Source organism: Leucoraja erinacea, chromosome 6 (assembly GCF_028641065.1).
Source record: "Leucoraja erinacea ecotype New England chromosome 6, Leri_hhj_1, whole genome shotgun sequence".
NCBI classification, from domain to species: domain Eukaryota; kingdom Metazoa; phylum Chordata; class Chondrichthyes; order Rajiformes; family Rajidae; genus Leucoraja; species Leucoraja erinaceus.
The window spans coordinates 50,244,426-50,260,660 of NC_073382.1; the positions used below are offsets into that span (position 1 = coordinate 50,244,426).

The 16,235-nt window shown below is 45.1% G+C and overlaps 1 protein-coding gene across 1 annotated transcript in view; it reads right to left on the bottom strand.

The window, feature by feature from the left end:
• zmym2 (zinc finger, MYM-type 2) overlaps window positions 1-16,235 on the bottom strand; it is a 122,984-nt gene that overhangs the window by 23,159 nt on the left and 83,590 nt on the right. The window contains exons 15-18 of the mRNA XM_055636992.1: window positions 14,036-14,171; window positions 12,307-12,422; window positions 11,951-12,122; window positions 531-665 (exon numbers count right to left, since the gene is read on the bottom strand). Of these exons, the coding sequence (XP_055492967.1) occupies window positions 531-665; window positions 11,951-12,122; window positions 12,307-12,422; window positions 14,036-14,171 (559 nt within the window). The remainder of the gene's footprint in view (window positions 1-530; window positions 666-11,950; window positions 12,123-12,306; window positions 12,423-14,035; window positions 14,172-16,235) is intronic.

Here is a 16,235-nt window from a genome sequence, read left to right on the forward strand (position 1 = left end):
GGTGATGAGCGAAGCCTGGTTTCCTCCAGACGTGACCCTTGGCATTCAGGCCAAAGAGTTCAATCTTGGTTTCGTCAGACCTGAGCACCAGAGAAAACAACCCTTTTGACAAACTCCAAGCGGGCTGTCATATACTGAGGAGTGTGCCTTTCCAAATCATGTCCAATCAATGTAATTTACCACTGCTGGACTCCAATCAAGCTGTAGAAACATCTCAAGGATAATCAATGGAAACAGGATGAACCCAAGCTCAATTTTGAGTGTCATAGCAAAGGGTCTGAATACTTATGTAAATGTGATATTTCAGTTATTTATTTTTAATTACTTTGCAAAAATTTCTAGTTTTCGCTTCTTCATTCTGGGGTATTGTGTGTAGATTGATGATAAAAAAAAAGAATTTAATCCATTTTAAAATAAGGCTGCCGAGTAACAAAATGTGGAAAAAGTGATGGGGCCTGAATACTTTCTGAATGCACTGCACAAGTAAATTTAAAAATAAAGGTCAGTCTAATTTTACTTAAGGAACATACCTCTGGGAAAATCGATCTCTAGGTCCAGTCCAAGTTCATATTGATTACCAGGCATATTGGGATGTTCTTCCAGGTCATCTTTAATGGTCCCAAAAACATCCAAGAAACTTTCACCATTGTCATCATTGTCCATATCTAAGAATAGATTTTCACCATAGCACATCATAGAGGTCGCAGTTTTTTTTAAAGATTAAATTGTATTCATATATACTTTTGAATCACTTCTTTGGTGATAGGCAGCCATATAAATGATCCATAAATGTAATTATTTAATATTCAATTGCCAAAGGACAACTAAATTCATTTAACGTTACACAACTAAATTCATTTAACGTTACTCCACAATAATAATGGTCAAAATAGTGAAAATATATTATACTAATTTGTGCAACAATCACACTCCCCTAGTTTATAAAGTTTCTCTCTCCTTCCTTCAGTTGCCCACTCTGCTCAATTTCCAGCTGATTTTTACTGGTTCGGTACACTCATATTCACATTTGCTAATGAAACAACACATTTTGCCCAGTGGAGGGGACTGTTATGTTGTAAACTGTGACAGTGAGGGCAATTCTCATGCAGGAACATCCCATTCAAGGATCAAGATCACCATCAACATTGTTCACCCCTATTAAGCTTGTATACTAGAGACATAGGAGCATAGAAACAGAGACTTTATGGGCCTGTCCCACTTAGAGGTGATTCCTCAGTAAGTGTTTTCTTTTAAGTTTCTGGAAACCCGAAAATAAAACGTAATTCTTTGCTACTTTGAATGTTGTTTCAAATAGATGAACATCTCTACTATGGGAAAAATATGTTTGGCACAATCTTTTAGAGAATTTAATTTATTTTTTCCTCTTCTTTTTCCAGGTTGCCCAATACATTCAGTCATATCCGTCATATTTTTATGATGAACACTACAAAATATAACTGATTTAGGAATATAAAATCAATTTTTTGTCGCAGTCTTTCAAATTATAGAGTATCTTCCTCAAATAAACCACCAAAAAAAAACTTTTTCAGTCTAACGCATTGATTTTAAACCTTCGTAACAGTTTACTGCCGAAATAAAGTGGTGATTTTCAGCAAGAATGGCAACCATCACATAACTTTTCACCAACTTCCTCTAACTTAACTTCAGATGAAGAGGCATACAGTTCATTTATCAATTACAATTGATAATTATGGTAATTATTGTATTTTTTTACACATTATGAGCATAAAATACTCATGTGACGGATATGACTCAGCATGGTGGAGATGATCAAGTTTGGGAGCATCACGTGATGGAGATGACTAAAGCTATCTTTAGGGCTAGGGTTCGGGCCAGGGCTAGGGTTAATTACCACCGATCTCCAGCTCCAGCTCCATCTCCAGCCCCGTTGCAGCCGTGGCATCTTCCAAGATGCGAAGGCTGCAACGGCTTTGTGTCCGGTTGGAGCTGGATGGAGATCGGGGGTTAAGTTGCCGAGATTGCCGTGACGGGAATGGTGGCCCAAGCCTTTATCCAGGATGGCCGCGCCCGAAGACCATGCATGGCCATATCGTTTCCCGAATGGCACATGGCACGATTTGTTCTCCAGACAAATCAAAAAAGAACGATTTTAAAAAAAAAACTTCCAAGAGTTGAGCACCGTTCGGAGATGACGCCGAATAAAGCAGCGTCCCGCGAATCAGGAGAAATTCACTAGGTAGGGGACTTTTGAATTCCGTGGTCTTTTGAGGTCGGAATAGCCACGCTCAACAAAGGTGAATGACGGCAAATGACTCCAATTATTGGAACAAGAATTTTCTTTTTTAAAGTTAAGATTTATTATTTTATCAAGAATAGAGGATTTTTTTTTAAGGGTGATAAATATTTTAATTATTAATACCTACCGTTTAAAATTATTTTCATTTCAGATAGATCCCCAATTAAATAAATATGCAAACGAAATTTTACCAGTTACCATCGGGAACATGCACTTTGGGGGGGGGGGGGTTTAACATCGGGGGAAAAAAAAAAAATTAACACTTTATTCATTTATGCTTTAATCTTTATTTATGAGGATTATGTTTATTAATAATATAGAAAACGAAGAAATGGGATAGAATTACAGATTTTCCTTATATACAGCATCAAAGTAGCGGGACACCAAAGTAGACACTCTTAGGTGATTTTTCAGGCGATTGTCAAGCTGAAAAAACGGCAACTGGAATGGTGACTGTCCAGGGTGGAACACACACACCAGGAAGGCAGTGACAATTCCTGAGGCTGTGTGACATATGCTACAAATACCAGGACTTACTTAAATGAGTCATAGTCATAGAGTCAAAGCGATACAGTGTGGAAACAGGGCTTTCGGGCCAACTTGCCCACACCAGCCAACATGTCCCAGCTACATTAGTCCTACCTGCCTGCGTTTGCTCCATATCCCTCCAAACTTGTCCTATCCATGTACCTGCCTGTTTCCTGATTTATTCCTCTCATGATTTTACACACCTCTATAAGATCACCCCTCATTCTCCTGCGCTCCACGGAATAGAGACCCAGCCAATTCAACCTCTCCCTATAGCTCACACCCTCTAGTCCTGGCAACATCCTCGTAAATCTTTTCTGAACCTATTCAAGCTTGACAATATCTTTACTATAGCATGGTGCCCAGAAATGAACACAATACCAACGTCTTATACAACTGCAACATGACCTCCCGACTGGGGTGGAAGATTGCAACCTTCACGTGGCCCGCCCTGTTTCAAGAAATGCAATCAACCCGGCACGCACAATCAAATAAGATCAAATAGAACAAGTTGTCCTACAACTTTAGGTTCTGCACGCCATACGCAAGAAGACCTCCCGACTTCTATACTCAATACTCTGACTGATGAAGGCCAATGTGCCAAAAGCCTTTTTGACCACCTTATCTACCTGCAACTCGATCTTCAAGGAATCATGCACCTGCACTCCTAGATCCTGTAGATCAGTGCATGTTCCTTTAACATAGTGACCTCACCACTACTAACCACTCGCCATTATCTTCAGAATAATTGTAACCTCCCCACCTCCAGCTCTCTCTCTCTAGCTCCAGTGACAGACTACGGACAGCTAGGGCACAAATGTGTATCAATATAAATGTTAGTACAGGTGCACAACCTTTTATCCAAAAAGCCTTGGGACCAGACACTTTTCGTAATTCAGAATTTGTCGGTCTTCGGAATGGAAATTTTTTAGCGTAGATTTTAATGGCTGGCTCAGTGGTAGAGTGCTCGGCTCATATCCGCAAGGTCGCGAGTTTGCGCCTTGATCCTGGCAGTTACTCGGTCGCGAGTTTGAGTCTTCAATGTAGGTTTTTTTTTGCAGAATAAATGTTTGTATGAAATGCAGTGTAGGAGAGGTGTACTGACTGTGTGGGCAGAACTTTGGAAGTGATTGCCCACCAGTCTTAAAAAGCCGCTGTGTCTCCCTGTCCCTGGGATAGCAGGGGGCGATCAAACAGCACAATACCCCCCTCCCCCTCCAACTCCAGAGGAATCCTCTCCCCGATGGGCCGCTACGGCGACAAGTGGCAGTTTGCCCACAGCCTGAGCTGCGCCACCCCAAGAACGAGACGTACCTTGCACACCATCCGCTTCTGCCCCTACGTGTTCCTCTGGAGTTGGAGCGGGGCTGGGCTGGAGTTGGAGCTGGCTGTGGGTCTCTGGGTTCTGGCTGCCGCAGAAGACAGCTGCGGTCTGGGGATCTCTGGCCCAGCCTGCAGCGCTTTCCGGCATGGCGAACTACCGACGTCCAAAGCGAGCTGAGTGCGCCCCTGAGGGAAGACAGCTGCGGTCTTGGGAGAAGCGCTATTTTGATGTCCTGAGAACGAGAAGGAAGCGTCCCATCGTCCTCGCCTGTCGAAGTGTTTGCCGCCTGCCTGCAGCTCGAAGTTTAAGGCTTACATCCTGGAGCAGCGCTACTCAGATCACTCCTCGTCGAAACCGATCACCAGGGCCTGTCAAAACCGATCACCAGCCGCTGGTCACTATCCTGAATAGACCGATCCACGTTGCCTCTTCCCGTTTGCAGCGAATGATGCTGCAGCTCCAGCGCTTCACGTTTCGAATCGTGTACCGCAAGGGCAAGGACATGTTCGTGGCCGACACACTGTCCCGCGCACCGCTGGCGTCCAGTGCCCGTCACCCGTACGAATCGTCTGACCTGATGGTGCTAAACGTTAATATTGTGCCTTCACAGCAGATGCAGTCCCTGGTCCAGCACACTTCCAAAGATCCTGCCCTGCAGCAGCTTGCCGACGTCACCCTTCGTGGCTGGCCTGACCGTCGCTCATCTTTGCCGGCTGGTGCCGTGCCCTACTTCCTGGTCCGGGACGAGCTTGTGCTGCACGACGGAGTGGTGGTGAAGGGCCACAAGGTTGTGGTTCCTACTGCGCTGTGCTGCACAACTTCCAAACCGCCCACAGCGGTCACCCTGGGGCGGAGGCCACTCTGTCCCAGGCCCAGAGCCAGTTCTATTAGCCCGGCATGGCACAGGACATCCAGGAGAGGGTCTCCGCCTGCTCTGCCTGCAATAGCCTCTCTCCCCATCAGCAGCGCCAGCCGCTCCTGCAGCAGCCCGCCAAGTAAAAATCCGACCGAGAAAGTCTACAATGCTCCTGCAGCAGCCTGCCCCCGAACTGCCGTGGATGGCAGTCACCACTGACATCTTTGAGTGGCGTGGCAAGCATTTCCTGGTCCTTGTGGACTCCTACTCCAGCTGGTTCGAGGTGGATCAGCTCCCCTCCCTCACATCTGCTGCTGTCATTGGGAAGCTGCGCCGCCACATTGAAACCTTTGGCTCTCCTGCGAGTCTGCAGTCTGACAACGGCAGCCAGTTTTCGAGCGCGGAGTTCCGCGCTTTCGCTGCCACCTGGAACTTTCGTCACCACACCAGCAGCCCCGAGTACCCGCAGAGCAACGGCCTTGCTGAGCGTGCCGTCCGCAGTGCCAAGGAGCTGCTGGAGCATTGTAGACTTTCTCGGTCGGATTTTTACTTGGCCCTCCTCAACCTCCGCAATATTTCCCGTGACCCTGCCTTGGGCTCGCCTGCTCAGCGGCTCATGTCCCGCACCACGCGCCCTCTGATCCCAGTATCCCAGCGGCCTGCCGTCCTCAGCCCTGCTGCTGTCCAGGAGCGCATTGCCCAAAAACAAGATATCCAGAAGCGCTCGCATGACAAGTCCTGCCGTCCCCTTCCACGTCTATTCCCTGGCCAGGTGGTCCGGATGCGGTCCCCCTCCGGACACTCCCGGCTGGCTGTTGTCGTCAGCTCTGCCGGCTCTCCGCGGTCTTACCTCGTTGACTATGAGGTTACCATCTACTGCTGATCCCGCCAGCATTTGCTGCTGGTCAACGAGCCCGCTCCGCATTCTGCAGCCCCTTTTGCCCCACCGGTTCCTCCTCGCTTCCCACCGCTCCTCGCATGCCCAGGACTCTACCTTCTCAGCTCTTTGTGCCCCGGTCTCCTGTTGCTCTTCCGCCCTCGCCTGCCTTGCCCGCTCGCTTGCCCACTGCTGTCCCCGTTTCCCCTCCCCGGTCACCTCATCCTCCCTCTCCTGCGCGTTCTCCGGTTCGTTCACCTGCCTCCGCTCCTGCTCCTGTCCCTGCTGTTCCTGCGGAGGAGGGGGAGGGTGGGCTGCGTACCCGGTCCGGGCGGTTGGTCAAACCGCCGGTACGCTACGGGGAATTTGCTTAGCTGTTTTAACTGTTTCCTGCCGGTGCACGCGTTTGTCTGTTCCTAGCGTATGAGTCGTGGTTGCACTGTCATTATTGTAAAGCTTTGTTTTCCAAGGGGAAGGATGTAGATCAGTGCATGTTCCTTTAACATAGCGACCTCACCACTACTAACCACTCCCCATTATCTTCAGTATAATTGTAACCTCCCCACCTCCAGCTCTCTCTCTAGCTCCAGTGACAGACCACGGACAGCTAGGGCACAAATGTGTATCAATATAAATGTTAGTAATAAAACTAGTTGTGACGACATCGTGTGTTTCAACACTTCTTTACAGATCCCTCTGCTCTACAACACTCCCTGGAGGCCTACCATTCACGGTGAAGGTCCTGCCCTTGCTAGACATCCCAAAATGTCACACCTCACATTTCTCTATTAAATTCCATCAATCATTCCTCAGCCCACCTGGCCAATCGATCAAGATCCTGCTGCAATTTTTCACAACCATCTTCACTATCTGCAAAACTACCCACTTTTGTATCATCAGCAAACTTGCTATTCTTGCCCTTTATGTTCTCATCCAAATCATTAATGTAGATGACAAACAGTAAAGGTCCCAGCACCAAATCCTGAGGCACTCCACTAGTCACAGGACTTCAGTTCGAGAAGCAACCTTTCCATATCACCCTCTGCTTCCTTCCAGGAAGCCAATTTGCTATCCATTCAGCTATCTCTCCTTGGATACCATGCGATCTAACTTACCAGAGCAGCCCACCATGCGGAATCTTATCTAATGCCTTATTGAAATCCATGTATTCAACATTTACAGCTCTGCCCTCATCAAGCATTTTGGTCACATCTTCAAAAGATTCAATCGGATTTGTGAGACATGACCTCCCACGTACAAAACAATGCTGACTATTTCTAATCAGCCCTTGCCCACCCAAATGCCTGTATAACCTACAGTATCCCTCAGAATACTCTCTAGTAACTTTTCAACTACAGATGTTCCGCTCACCGGCCTATAGTTCCCAGCATTTTCCCTGCAGCCCTTCTTGAATAGAGGCACAACATATGCCACCCTCCAGTCTCCAGGCACCTCTCCTGTATTTAAGGACGACTCATAAATTTCAACCAGGCTTCCCGCAATTTCCTCTCTAGTTTCCCACAATGTCCTCGGATATATCTGATCAGGCCCTAGAGATTTGTCTGCCTTCATACACGACAGTACCTTCAGTCCTTCTTCGACGGTAACACTGACTGCTCTCAAGCCACTTCCATTGAATGCCCCAAGTTCCTCTGTCCTACTGTCTTTCTCCTCAGCAAATAGAGAAATACTCATTGAGGACCTTGCCCATCTTCTGTGGCTCCACACAAAGGTGATTGCTTTGATTCCTGAGAGGTTCCACTCTCTCTCTAGTTACCTTTCCCCCCCATATGTATTTATAAAATATTTTGGGATCGTCCTTAATGCTACCCGCAGAGCTATCTCCTGGCCCATTTTTTTCCTTCTGGTTTCCTTTCTCAGTTTACGACGTACATAACCTGAGCTTTTGTCAGCACACTTTTAAAAACATCCCACTTGGCTGATGTTCCTTTCCCCTCAAATAACCTGCTCCAGTCAACTTGAGCAAGACCTTCTCTCATACCCTCAAAGTTGGCCTTACCCCAGTGAGCATTTTAGCACATGGGCCCTCTCTGTCCCTATCCATAAATATCTGAAACCTAATCAAACGGTGGTCACTGGTCCCAAAAGGCTCCTCCCCAAACACTTCATTAACTTGCCTGTCCCAATTTCCCAATATCCAGTGTTGCCTTCTCACGTGTGGGGACCTCTACATACTGCTTGAGATTAGTCATCAAACTAATTATACAATGTTGAAAAATGGAAAAATAAAAGAAACCAACCAATGCACATTAATGTTTAATTTATTTAAGCAGCTAATAAATATTTCCTGAGATGGCTTTCATTGCATCTCATTTTATTTTAAACAGTCTCTGGAATAAATTTTTAATTATTTGCATTATTTACCTTCAATTTAATTCACAACACTACAGGAATATTTACAGGTAATCTTTAACAACATTTAAAAAGTATTTGGACAAGCATTTGAATTCTCTACATAAGCAAGAGTCTGAAACAAGTGCCGATATGTGGGATTATTATAGATTGTCATGGACATGGTGGGCATGTTTCTGTCCTGAATTACTCCGAAATTCTACAAGTCAATATCTTTTGCAATTTGGTTCTTTTAGAAGGAGGCAAATATTCAAACCTGAAATGTGTAATTGATTGGAAATTTTGTTTGATATGTCCAATTGGCAGTAGAGTGACCACCTACAAGCCAACATCTCTGATTCAATTGTACTTCTTTATACCAATTCTCTGAAGATCTCTTTTCTGTTTCACCAGAGCCATCTCCATCATCGAAGACCCCTACCACCCATCGCATCACATATTCTCCATCCTCCCATCTGGGAAGAGGTACAGGAGCATTAGCTGCAAAACCAGCAGGATCCTCCTCAGCTTCTTCCCGCAGGCTATAAGACTGATAAACGGACTTTGCCCCCTGCCAAAGTATCGCGCACCAACCACCAACCTGGACACACTGCAGCAGAGCTACTGTCGTGCCGCTGCCGATCGGAACGCCTGTTGATGTTTAGTAGAGTAGAGTGTTTAATTTGTTCATGACATATGTATTTTTATTTCTATTTATTTTTTTACTGCACACTGAATGGACACTGGTTGAGCAACGTTTTTTTGTTTCCTCTGGGTATGTGAGTACTCAGGAAAATGACAATAAAGATATACTTGATCATCACTGGAAGCTGCTGGAAAAAGGCTCTCTGTGAGAAAAAAAAAAACTTTAATCATGAATAACTGGTGAAATATAGGATGGAACCTTAAGTGAGCCTGAGTACTGCGTGGAGGGGAAAAATGTGAGTTTGAATATGTAAAAATGTAAGCGCTAGTGAAGAGGGTTTTGAGAAAGATACAAAAGATACACACGCACGCACAGAAGATGAAACTTTTAGTAGATACTAGACCAAGTGCAGACCCGTTGGGTCTGCTCCCCTAATGGTGTGATCCCCCAACCCAATATTCCACCATGCACCCGTCTCCTCCAATGGAACTGAAGCCGTTCGCAAAAGTAAGAATCCAGCACTGCCCTGCCTCTTTAAAAAAAAATCCAATGGCACCTCCCCTGCCTGCTGCAGCAGTGAAAAGTTCAGTGTTCCTGACTTGCAACTTTGTTTCGAAGTGTGTTGGAAGCTGACATGTAAATGGAGAAGCCTGTTTATTTTTGAAATACTTGGGGGTGGAGGGGGGGGGGAGAAGGATTTGATTAAAAACGTGCACTTCAACACGACGAAATGAAATGAGGAGCGGATACTTAGAAAGAAAAGCGAAATCTCTACCGAAATGGAAAATATCTCGGAGATTGAGCGTCTGGATTGGGCGTGGCAATGAATCAAAGGAAGAAATGCAGCCGGCAGCCGTACATGCAAATGAATCCATTCCGATTGGACATCTGCGAGCATCGGCCATTCCGATTGGACATCTGCGAGTATCGGGCACGAATCGAAAGGCAGGAAGGGCGCCGGTCGGCAGTCGGTCGGATGGGGCCAGAGTTTTAAATGTATACTAGACCAAGTGCAGACCCGTTGGGTCTGCTCCCCCAATGGTGTGATTCCCCCAACCCAATATTCCACCATGCACCCGTCTCCTCCAATGGAACTGAAGCCGTTGCCAAATGTAAGTTTCCAGCACTCCCCTGCCTCCCTCAATTGCACCTCCCCTGCCTGCTGCAGCAGTGAAAAGTTCAGTGTTCCTGTCTTGCAACTTTGTTTCGAAGTGTGTTGGAAGCTGATAGGAAGGAGCAGCCGTCAACGAATCAAAAGGCAGGAAGGGATCCGTACTGCAGGCGGACGGATGGGTTTGAGTTTTATATATTAATAGATAGATAGATAGATAGATAGATAGATAGATAGATAGATGGATACACTGAAGCCACAAAATATACATACATGTAACACACATACAAGATGAGACTTTTATAGGTATACTAGACCAAGTGCAGACCCGTTGGGTCTGTTCCCCCAACGTGCGGTTGTGGGGGGGAGGCGGCACGCAGCGTCACACACACTAACTATCCCCCCCCCCGCACTCACGCTAATTACCCCTTTTATATATTAATAGATAGATATTATTAATTTGCTCCTTTTACCCCATAACCACCCTAACTACTGACGCATAGCCCCCAACTTGCAGTCACATCTAGAGGGGGGGGCAGGGGGGGGGGTTCCCCCAACGTGCGGTTGCGGAGAGAGGCGGCACGCAGCGTCAGAGACACTAGACAGAGCACACACGAGAGAGGGGCAAGAGGGATGGGGGGTGGAGAGGAGGATAAGAGGGAGGGTGGATGAGGGCGGAAGGGTGGGGGAGGAGAGAGAGAGGGTGAGAGTGAGGAGGAGAGGGGGTGGCTGAGAGAGGGGGCAGAGACAGGGGAGAGAGAGAGGGAGCAGGGGAGGGGGGGGGTGGAGGGGAGGGTTGGGGGGGAGGGGGGAGAGGGGGGAGAGTGGGGGGGAGAGAGAGAGGGAGGGGAGAGTGAGAGAGGGGGGGCTGAGAGGGGAGGGGTGAAGGGGGAGCAGGGAGGGCGAGGGGAGGGTGGAGGGAAGGCGGGTAGGGGTGTGTGGAGGGGAGGGGGTTTAGGGGAGGAATGGTGAGGGAGGGGATGGAGGGGGAGAAAAAAATAGGGGAGAGAGAGAGGGGGATGAGGGGAGAGAGGGGGAGGGGGAGGAGGGAGAGGGGGGAGAGGAGGAGAGGGGGGGAGGAGGGGGGGGGGGGGGGGAGGGAGGAGATTTGGGGGGAGGAGAGGAGGGGAAAGGAGAGAGAGGGGGGAGGGGGGAGAGGGGGGGAAGAGGAGAGGGGGGGAGAGAGGAGAGGGGGGAGGAGGAGAGGGGGGGAGGAGGGGGGGGGAGGGAGAGGAGGGGGGGGGGGGGGGGAAGAGGAAAGGGGGGGGAGAACCTAGAAAACATTTTAGAACCAAAAAAGACACATTCTGCAAGCATTGTAGAACCAAAAGAGACACTTTTTGCAAACATTTTAGAACCAATAGACACTTTTTGCAAACATTTTAGAACCAATAGACACATTCTGCAAGCGTTTTAGAACCACTAAGGACACTCACATTTGAGTAGACATGTGTTCAGTGTTATTCACAGCTCAGAGAAACGTGACCCTCTGCCTTCCTCCAGCTTGCAGACACTGATTGAGGCACACCACTTCCTGGTTTTATAGTCCCTCCCCCCTGCCGCCAGCAGGGGCAGCAGGGAGAATGGGGAATTTTGTAAAAACATTAATATCTGTCATTTTTCATCGACGTGAAAAATCCTCGGCACACATACGGCGGAGGGGGGCTCTGAGCAAGGTGGCCAAAAATGTCGGCCGTAGGTGGCGGCGTTCTCTCGGAAATCGCAGCACAGATGGCCAAAAGCGGTCAAGAACAGACTTTTAGTAATATATAGAAGATAGATAGACACAATGAAGCCGGTACTCAGGGTGCATTCTGGTGGTGGGATATAAAACTACACTGCTAGTAACCATAGGACTTAACCAGAGTTTCACTTCTATTTCTTTTACTCTGCAGGGGCTATTGGAAACATTTCAAACACCATATCTTTACTTCCCCCCCTACCCCCCCCCCCCCTTCACTTAAGTGTCAAAACTTACCACAAAGTTCCATAGACACAGGATTCCTTTCTGCTTCGGCAATCATTTCTGCCATTGCAAGTATATCATCTTCAATCGGATTTGAAGGTACCTTCCTCTTTATATCCTCTATTGTTTCAACTATTTTCTCAGCATTCTCTAGGGTGGTAGGTAAAAATACTGGAACAGGTACCTGCACAGAAATATTGCATTAATGGTTGCACATCATATGACAAATAAACTAAGAATGGATAATAGCCAAAGTTTAGTGTGCTGGGAAAAAGGAAAATATATTTAATTTAGTCAAACACTACGACAAAAAAAATTAACGTGGTTTTACTTTTAATATCCTGACTATGTTTATAGAATGCACTTACCGGAATAGGCATAGAAATTGGTATTGGATAGTTGTTGCAACACATGTGCATAGGCACTGGGATATAGATGGGCACAGGGATAGGCACAGGAACAAACTGAGGCTTCCAATCATCCTCTGAAATAAGAAAACAGGAAGTTTATGAAACACATAAATATCATGTCTAAGATACAGAGATAAAAACAAACCAGGAATGAAAGACAGAGTTAAATTGAATGAGAAAGAAAGATTGGGGTAAGAGGCAGGATAAATAAAAAAACTGGTAAAAAGTTAAATTGCCTTTTATATTTTCATATTTGTAATATACTTTGAGGTCTTATGTCAACCCTGACAGCCCCAACAAAAATAACCACATTTCCCGAATGCATCAGAGCCATCTCTACTGTGTTGTTGGACAAAAAAATATTAAAGACTATTTTTAGTAGGAATATCAAACAATTTTAAAAAAGCATATCTGAATGATTCAATAAAAGTTATTTGTCGTTGTAACCTATGTTAACACAATGTAAGATTCTCATCTTTTGTTGCACTTGCCTCTTCCTTGCTCTGTAACCTCCTACAGTTCCATAAATTAACAGGTCTTCATAATACTGCAATGTCACCCTCTTATATTGATCAAATTTATTTTTGCCTCAGCAGTGACGAGATCTGACTCCCTCCCTTTCCTGTCCTTCTTCCTTTCTTACTCATTCCCTTTCCCCTGGGTCAACAAACGTATCAACACAGATTAACTGATATCTCAGGGAATTTATATTCAGCATTTCAACTTTTCTGCTGTGACTTTTTTAATCAATAACAAATCTCTCTTGCCACCTTTTTACACTTGCACATTACCATAGGCATGAGTGTTTCAGTAGTTTATAACAGCTGTCTCTAATATAAATGAAGAACTAGGAATTTCTAACGGTGGTAATAAATTGAGTACATTATGAATGATATTACATTTGCATACACTCTTCCCATTTCATTGAAAGACTACACTTGCCATTGATCCTGATGTGCAATGTCTTGGAATAAATAATGTTACAAATATAAATGCTTGCATTCATCTTCTGATGTTATTTTTCCAGATTTTTATGTCACCTTATTCCATTATGTTCAAATCTATAAAATGAAATTGCCCATGAAATCTGCCAATTGTAATTACATCTATCTGCCAGAGGCGGAAATATCATGCCTCAGTTTTGCAGCTCCCAGCTGTTTGATTTTCCAAGAGACTAACAACCCCTGTGCTCCAGCCAGCTCTGCCTTGCTTTTGAAACAGGTGTGAGGTGTTAATCTATATACTTTTAAAACTGTGTGTGTGTGTGTGTGTTATTTTGCATGTGAAACGTATCTCCTCGAAAAGCGGATGCATAAACACGGAGATTTTTTACCATTTCGGTAGGGATTTTACTTATGAGTTCAGAAATCCACTCCTTGGTCAATTATTTCCCCAGATTTTGAATAAAATTGATCACAAAACTCAATTTTATAAAATCTAAACGGCGCTCAGCAGCTGCTGACGTCACAATGCCCACATGCCGACCAATCCAGGCCCACCTGCCTCCAAGCGCTGCCCCACCGCCCGCTGTTGTGGATTAAAGCCCCGCGCCCAGCACGTATGCTCGCACCACGCCTCCCGCAGCTGGACTCCCACGCCTGTCCGCTCACTCCAACCCCCCCACCCCCCCCCTACGTTCTCAAAATGCTCTTTACAAAATGCTCAGTTACAAAATTAAAGTTCATACCTGTTTGACACGATTTTGACTGCATATGAGGTTTACAGTAAGTGGCCTTTGTTTGTGTCAAAGGTTTGCACATTAATGCTTTATTTTTCAGCTCTTTTACAGGTGCTGGTGATGGTGGCAATGTTTGATTAGAAGCCTAAATAGTAAACAAATATACTGTTAATGAAAAAAATATATTTATGCCATCTGAAATAAGGCAGTCAGCATCACAAAGAAGGACCCACACCACTCTCATTTTACTCCTGCCACTGGGAAGAAATTATAGGAGTCTGAAAACCGTGACCTCCAGTTTCAAGAACAGTTTCTCCCCAACAACCATCAGGTTCTTGAACACTACAAACGGCAACTAAACTGTGAACTACAAACTGTCTTGGATGTGGTAAAAATTTTGGGCTTTTTTGCACTAATATTATTTTTTTCAAAATGTATTGAACTTCTTTTTTGTTTAGCATGTTATTTATGAGTACTGCTTTTATAGACCTGTTATGCTGCTGCAAATAAGAATTTAAAATTTCTCAATTTTTGGTAGATATGACAATTAAACACTCCTCACCTTGTAACAAAAGCGAAACAATAACAGATAGATAAATATGCTGGAAAGGATTTCTGGTTTAAAAAACAGAAGATGCTGCAAATTATCAGGACAGGTCGTATTACCAGATATTCTGATAAAATTCCAGATTTCTACTGCTTCATTCCAGTGTCATTTTCGCCTATTTCTGATATTTAAATAAATGGTGAAATACACATTTGACACTACAGGAAAAAAACATGAGAATTGATTTCAAACCTGACAGCCATGTTGATTACATTCAAAGGCTCCTTTCTGATAGATTTTGGCTTAATGTCTGGCACCTGTCACATATTAAATTGAATATGGAGTGATGTGACATGATTTGTTTTGGAAAAAATAGGATGGACAAAATGACAAGGTTTTAAAGATTGTGCAGGAACAGAGGGGCCTCTGTGTACATGTGCATAAATTATTAGTGGTTGATTGAGGGTGGCGATTGATACACGTTGATTGAGGATCTTCAACCGGAAACATGAAATGTCTTTTTCCAGTGATGTTGCCTGACCTGTTGAGCAATGTCAGCATTTTCTCCTCTTATTCCTGATTTCCAGCATCTGCAATTGTTTAATTTTCATAATCACTGAAATATTGAGGATGAAAAGTTAATTGACCTGAAACTGCTTCTCCCTCCACGGTATGTTCTGCTTTTATTTGTGCTTGCCATCATCCACAAAACCATTACCACTGCTAAATCTACATCCCTTGGATGGCCTCATCTGAGAGAAGATTGAGCATGGAAGAACAATAAATTCCTGGCTCTTGTGTTGCATGTACCCCCAAAAAATAAATAAATAAAAGGAGTTGCAGAGTTTTCACTGAATTCTCTTCAATGAATAGTAGCAGTCATTTTGCCTGCACTTTATGGCTTTGAGGATGTCTGCTTTTATGGCTGCTTGTTGTAAATGTAGTAATTACCAGAAATAGTAAGAATTGCTGCTGTTTGGAATAACAGCTTAAAAATTGTGTGAATTTATCTGATGAGTAGGTCGATCTGTTAATTCAAACTCAATTGTTGACTGCAGTTGGGCTTCAATCAAGTTATGTGACAGCCCAAATTATGTTTACATTCCATAACTAAAATTCTGCACATAAAATTCCACCGTATCCCACCCCCACACAATGAAAATCGCGATTTTTCTTTAAAATAACCTAAACACAATGTTAAAGTGTTTAAGAATGAACTGCAGATGCTGGAAAATTGAAGGTAGACCAAAATGCTGGAGAAACTCAGTGTGAGGAGCATCTGTGGGTCGAAACCCTTCTTCAGACTGATGTGAGGGTGGGAGGGACGGGAAGAAGAAAGGAAGAGGTGGAGCCAGTGGGCTGAGGGAGAGCTGAGAAGGGGAGGAGAAAGTAGGGACTACCTGAAATTAGAGGTCAATGTTCATACCGCTGGGGTGCAAACTGCCCAAGCGAAATATGAGGTGTTGCTCCTCCAATTTACAGTGGTCCTCACTCTGGCCATGGAGGAGGTCCAGGACCGAAAGGTCAGATTTGGAATGGGAGGGGGAGTTGAAGTGCTGAGCCAACGGGAGATCAGGTTGGTTATTGCGAACCGAGCGGAGGTGTTCGGCGAAGCTATCGCTAAGCCTATGCTTGGTCTCACCGATGTAGAGCAGCTGACAT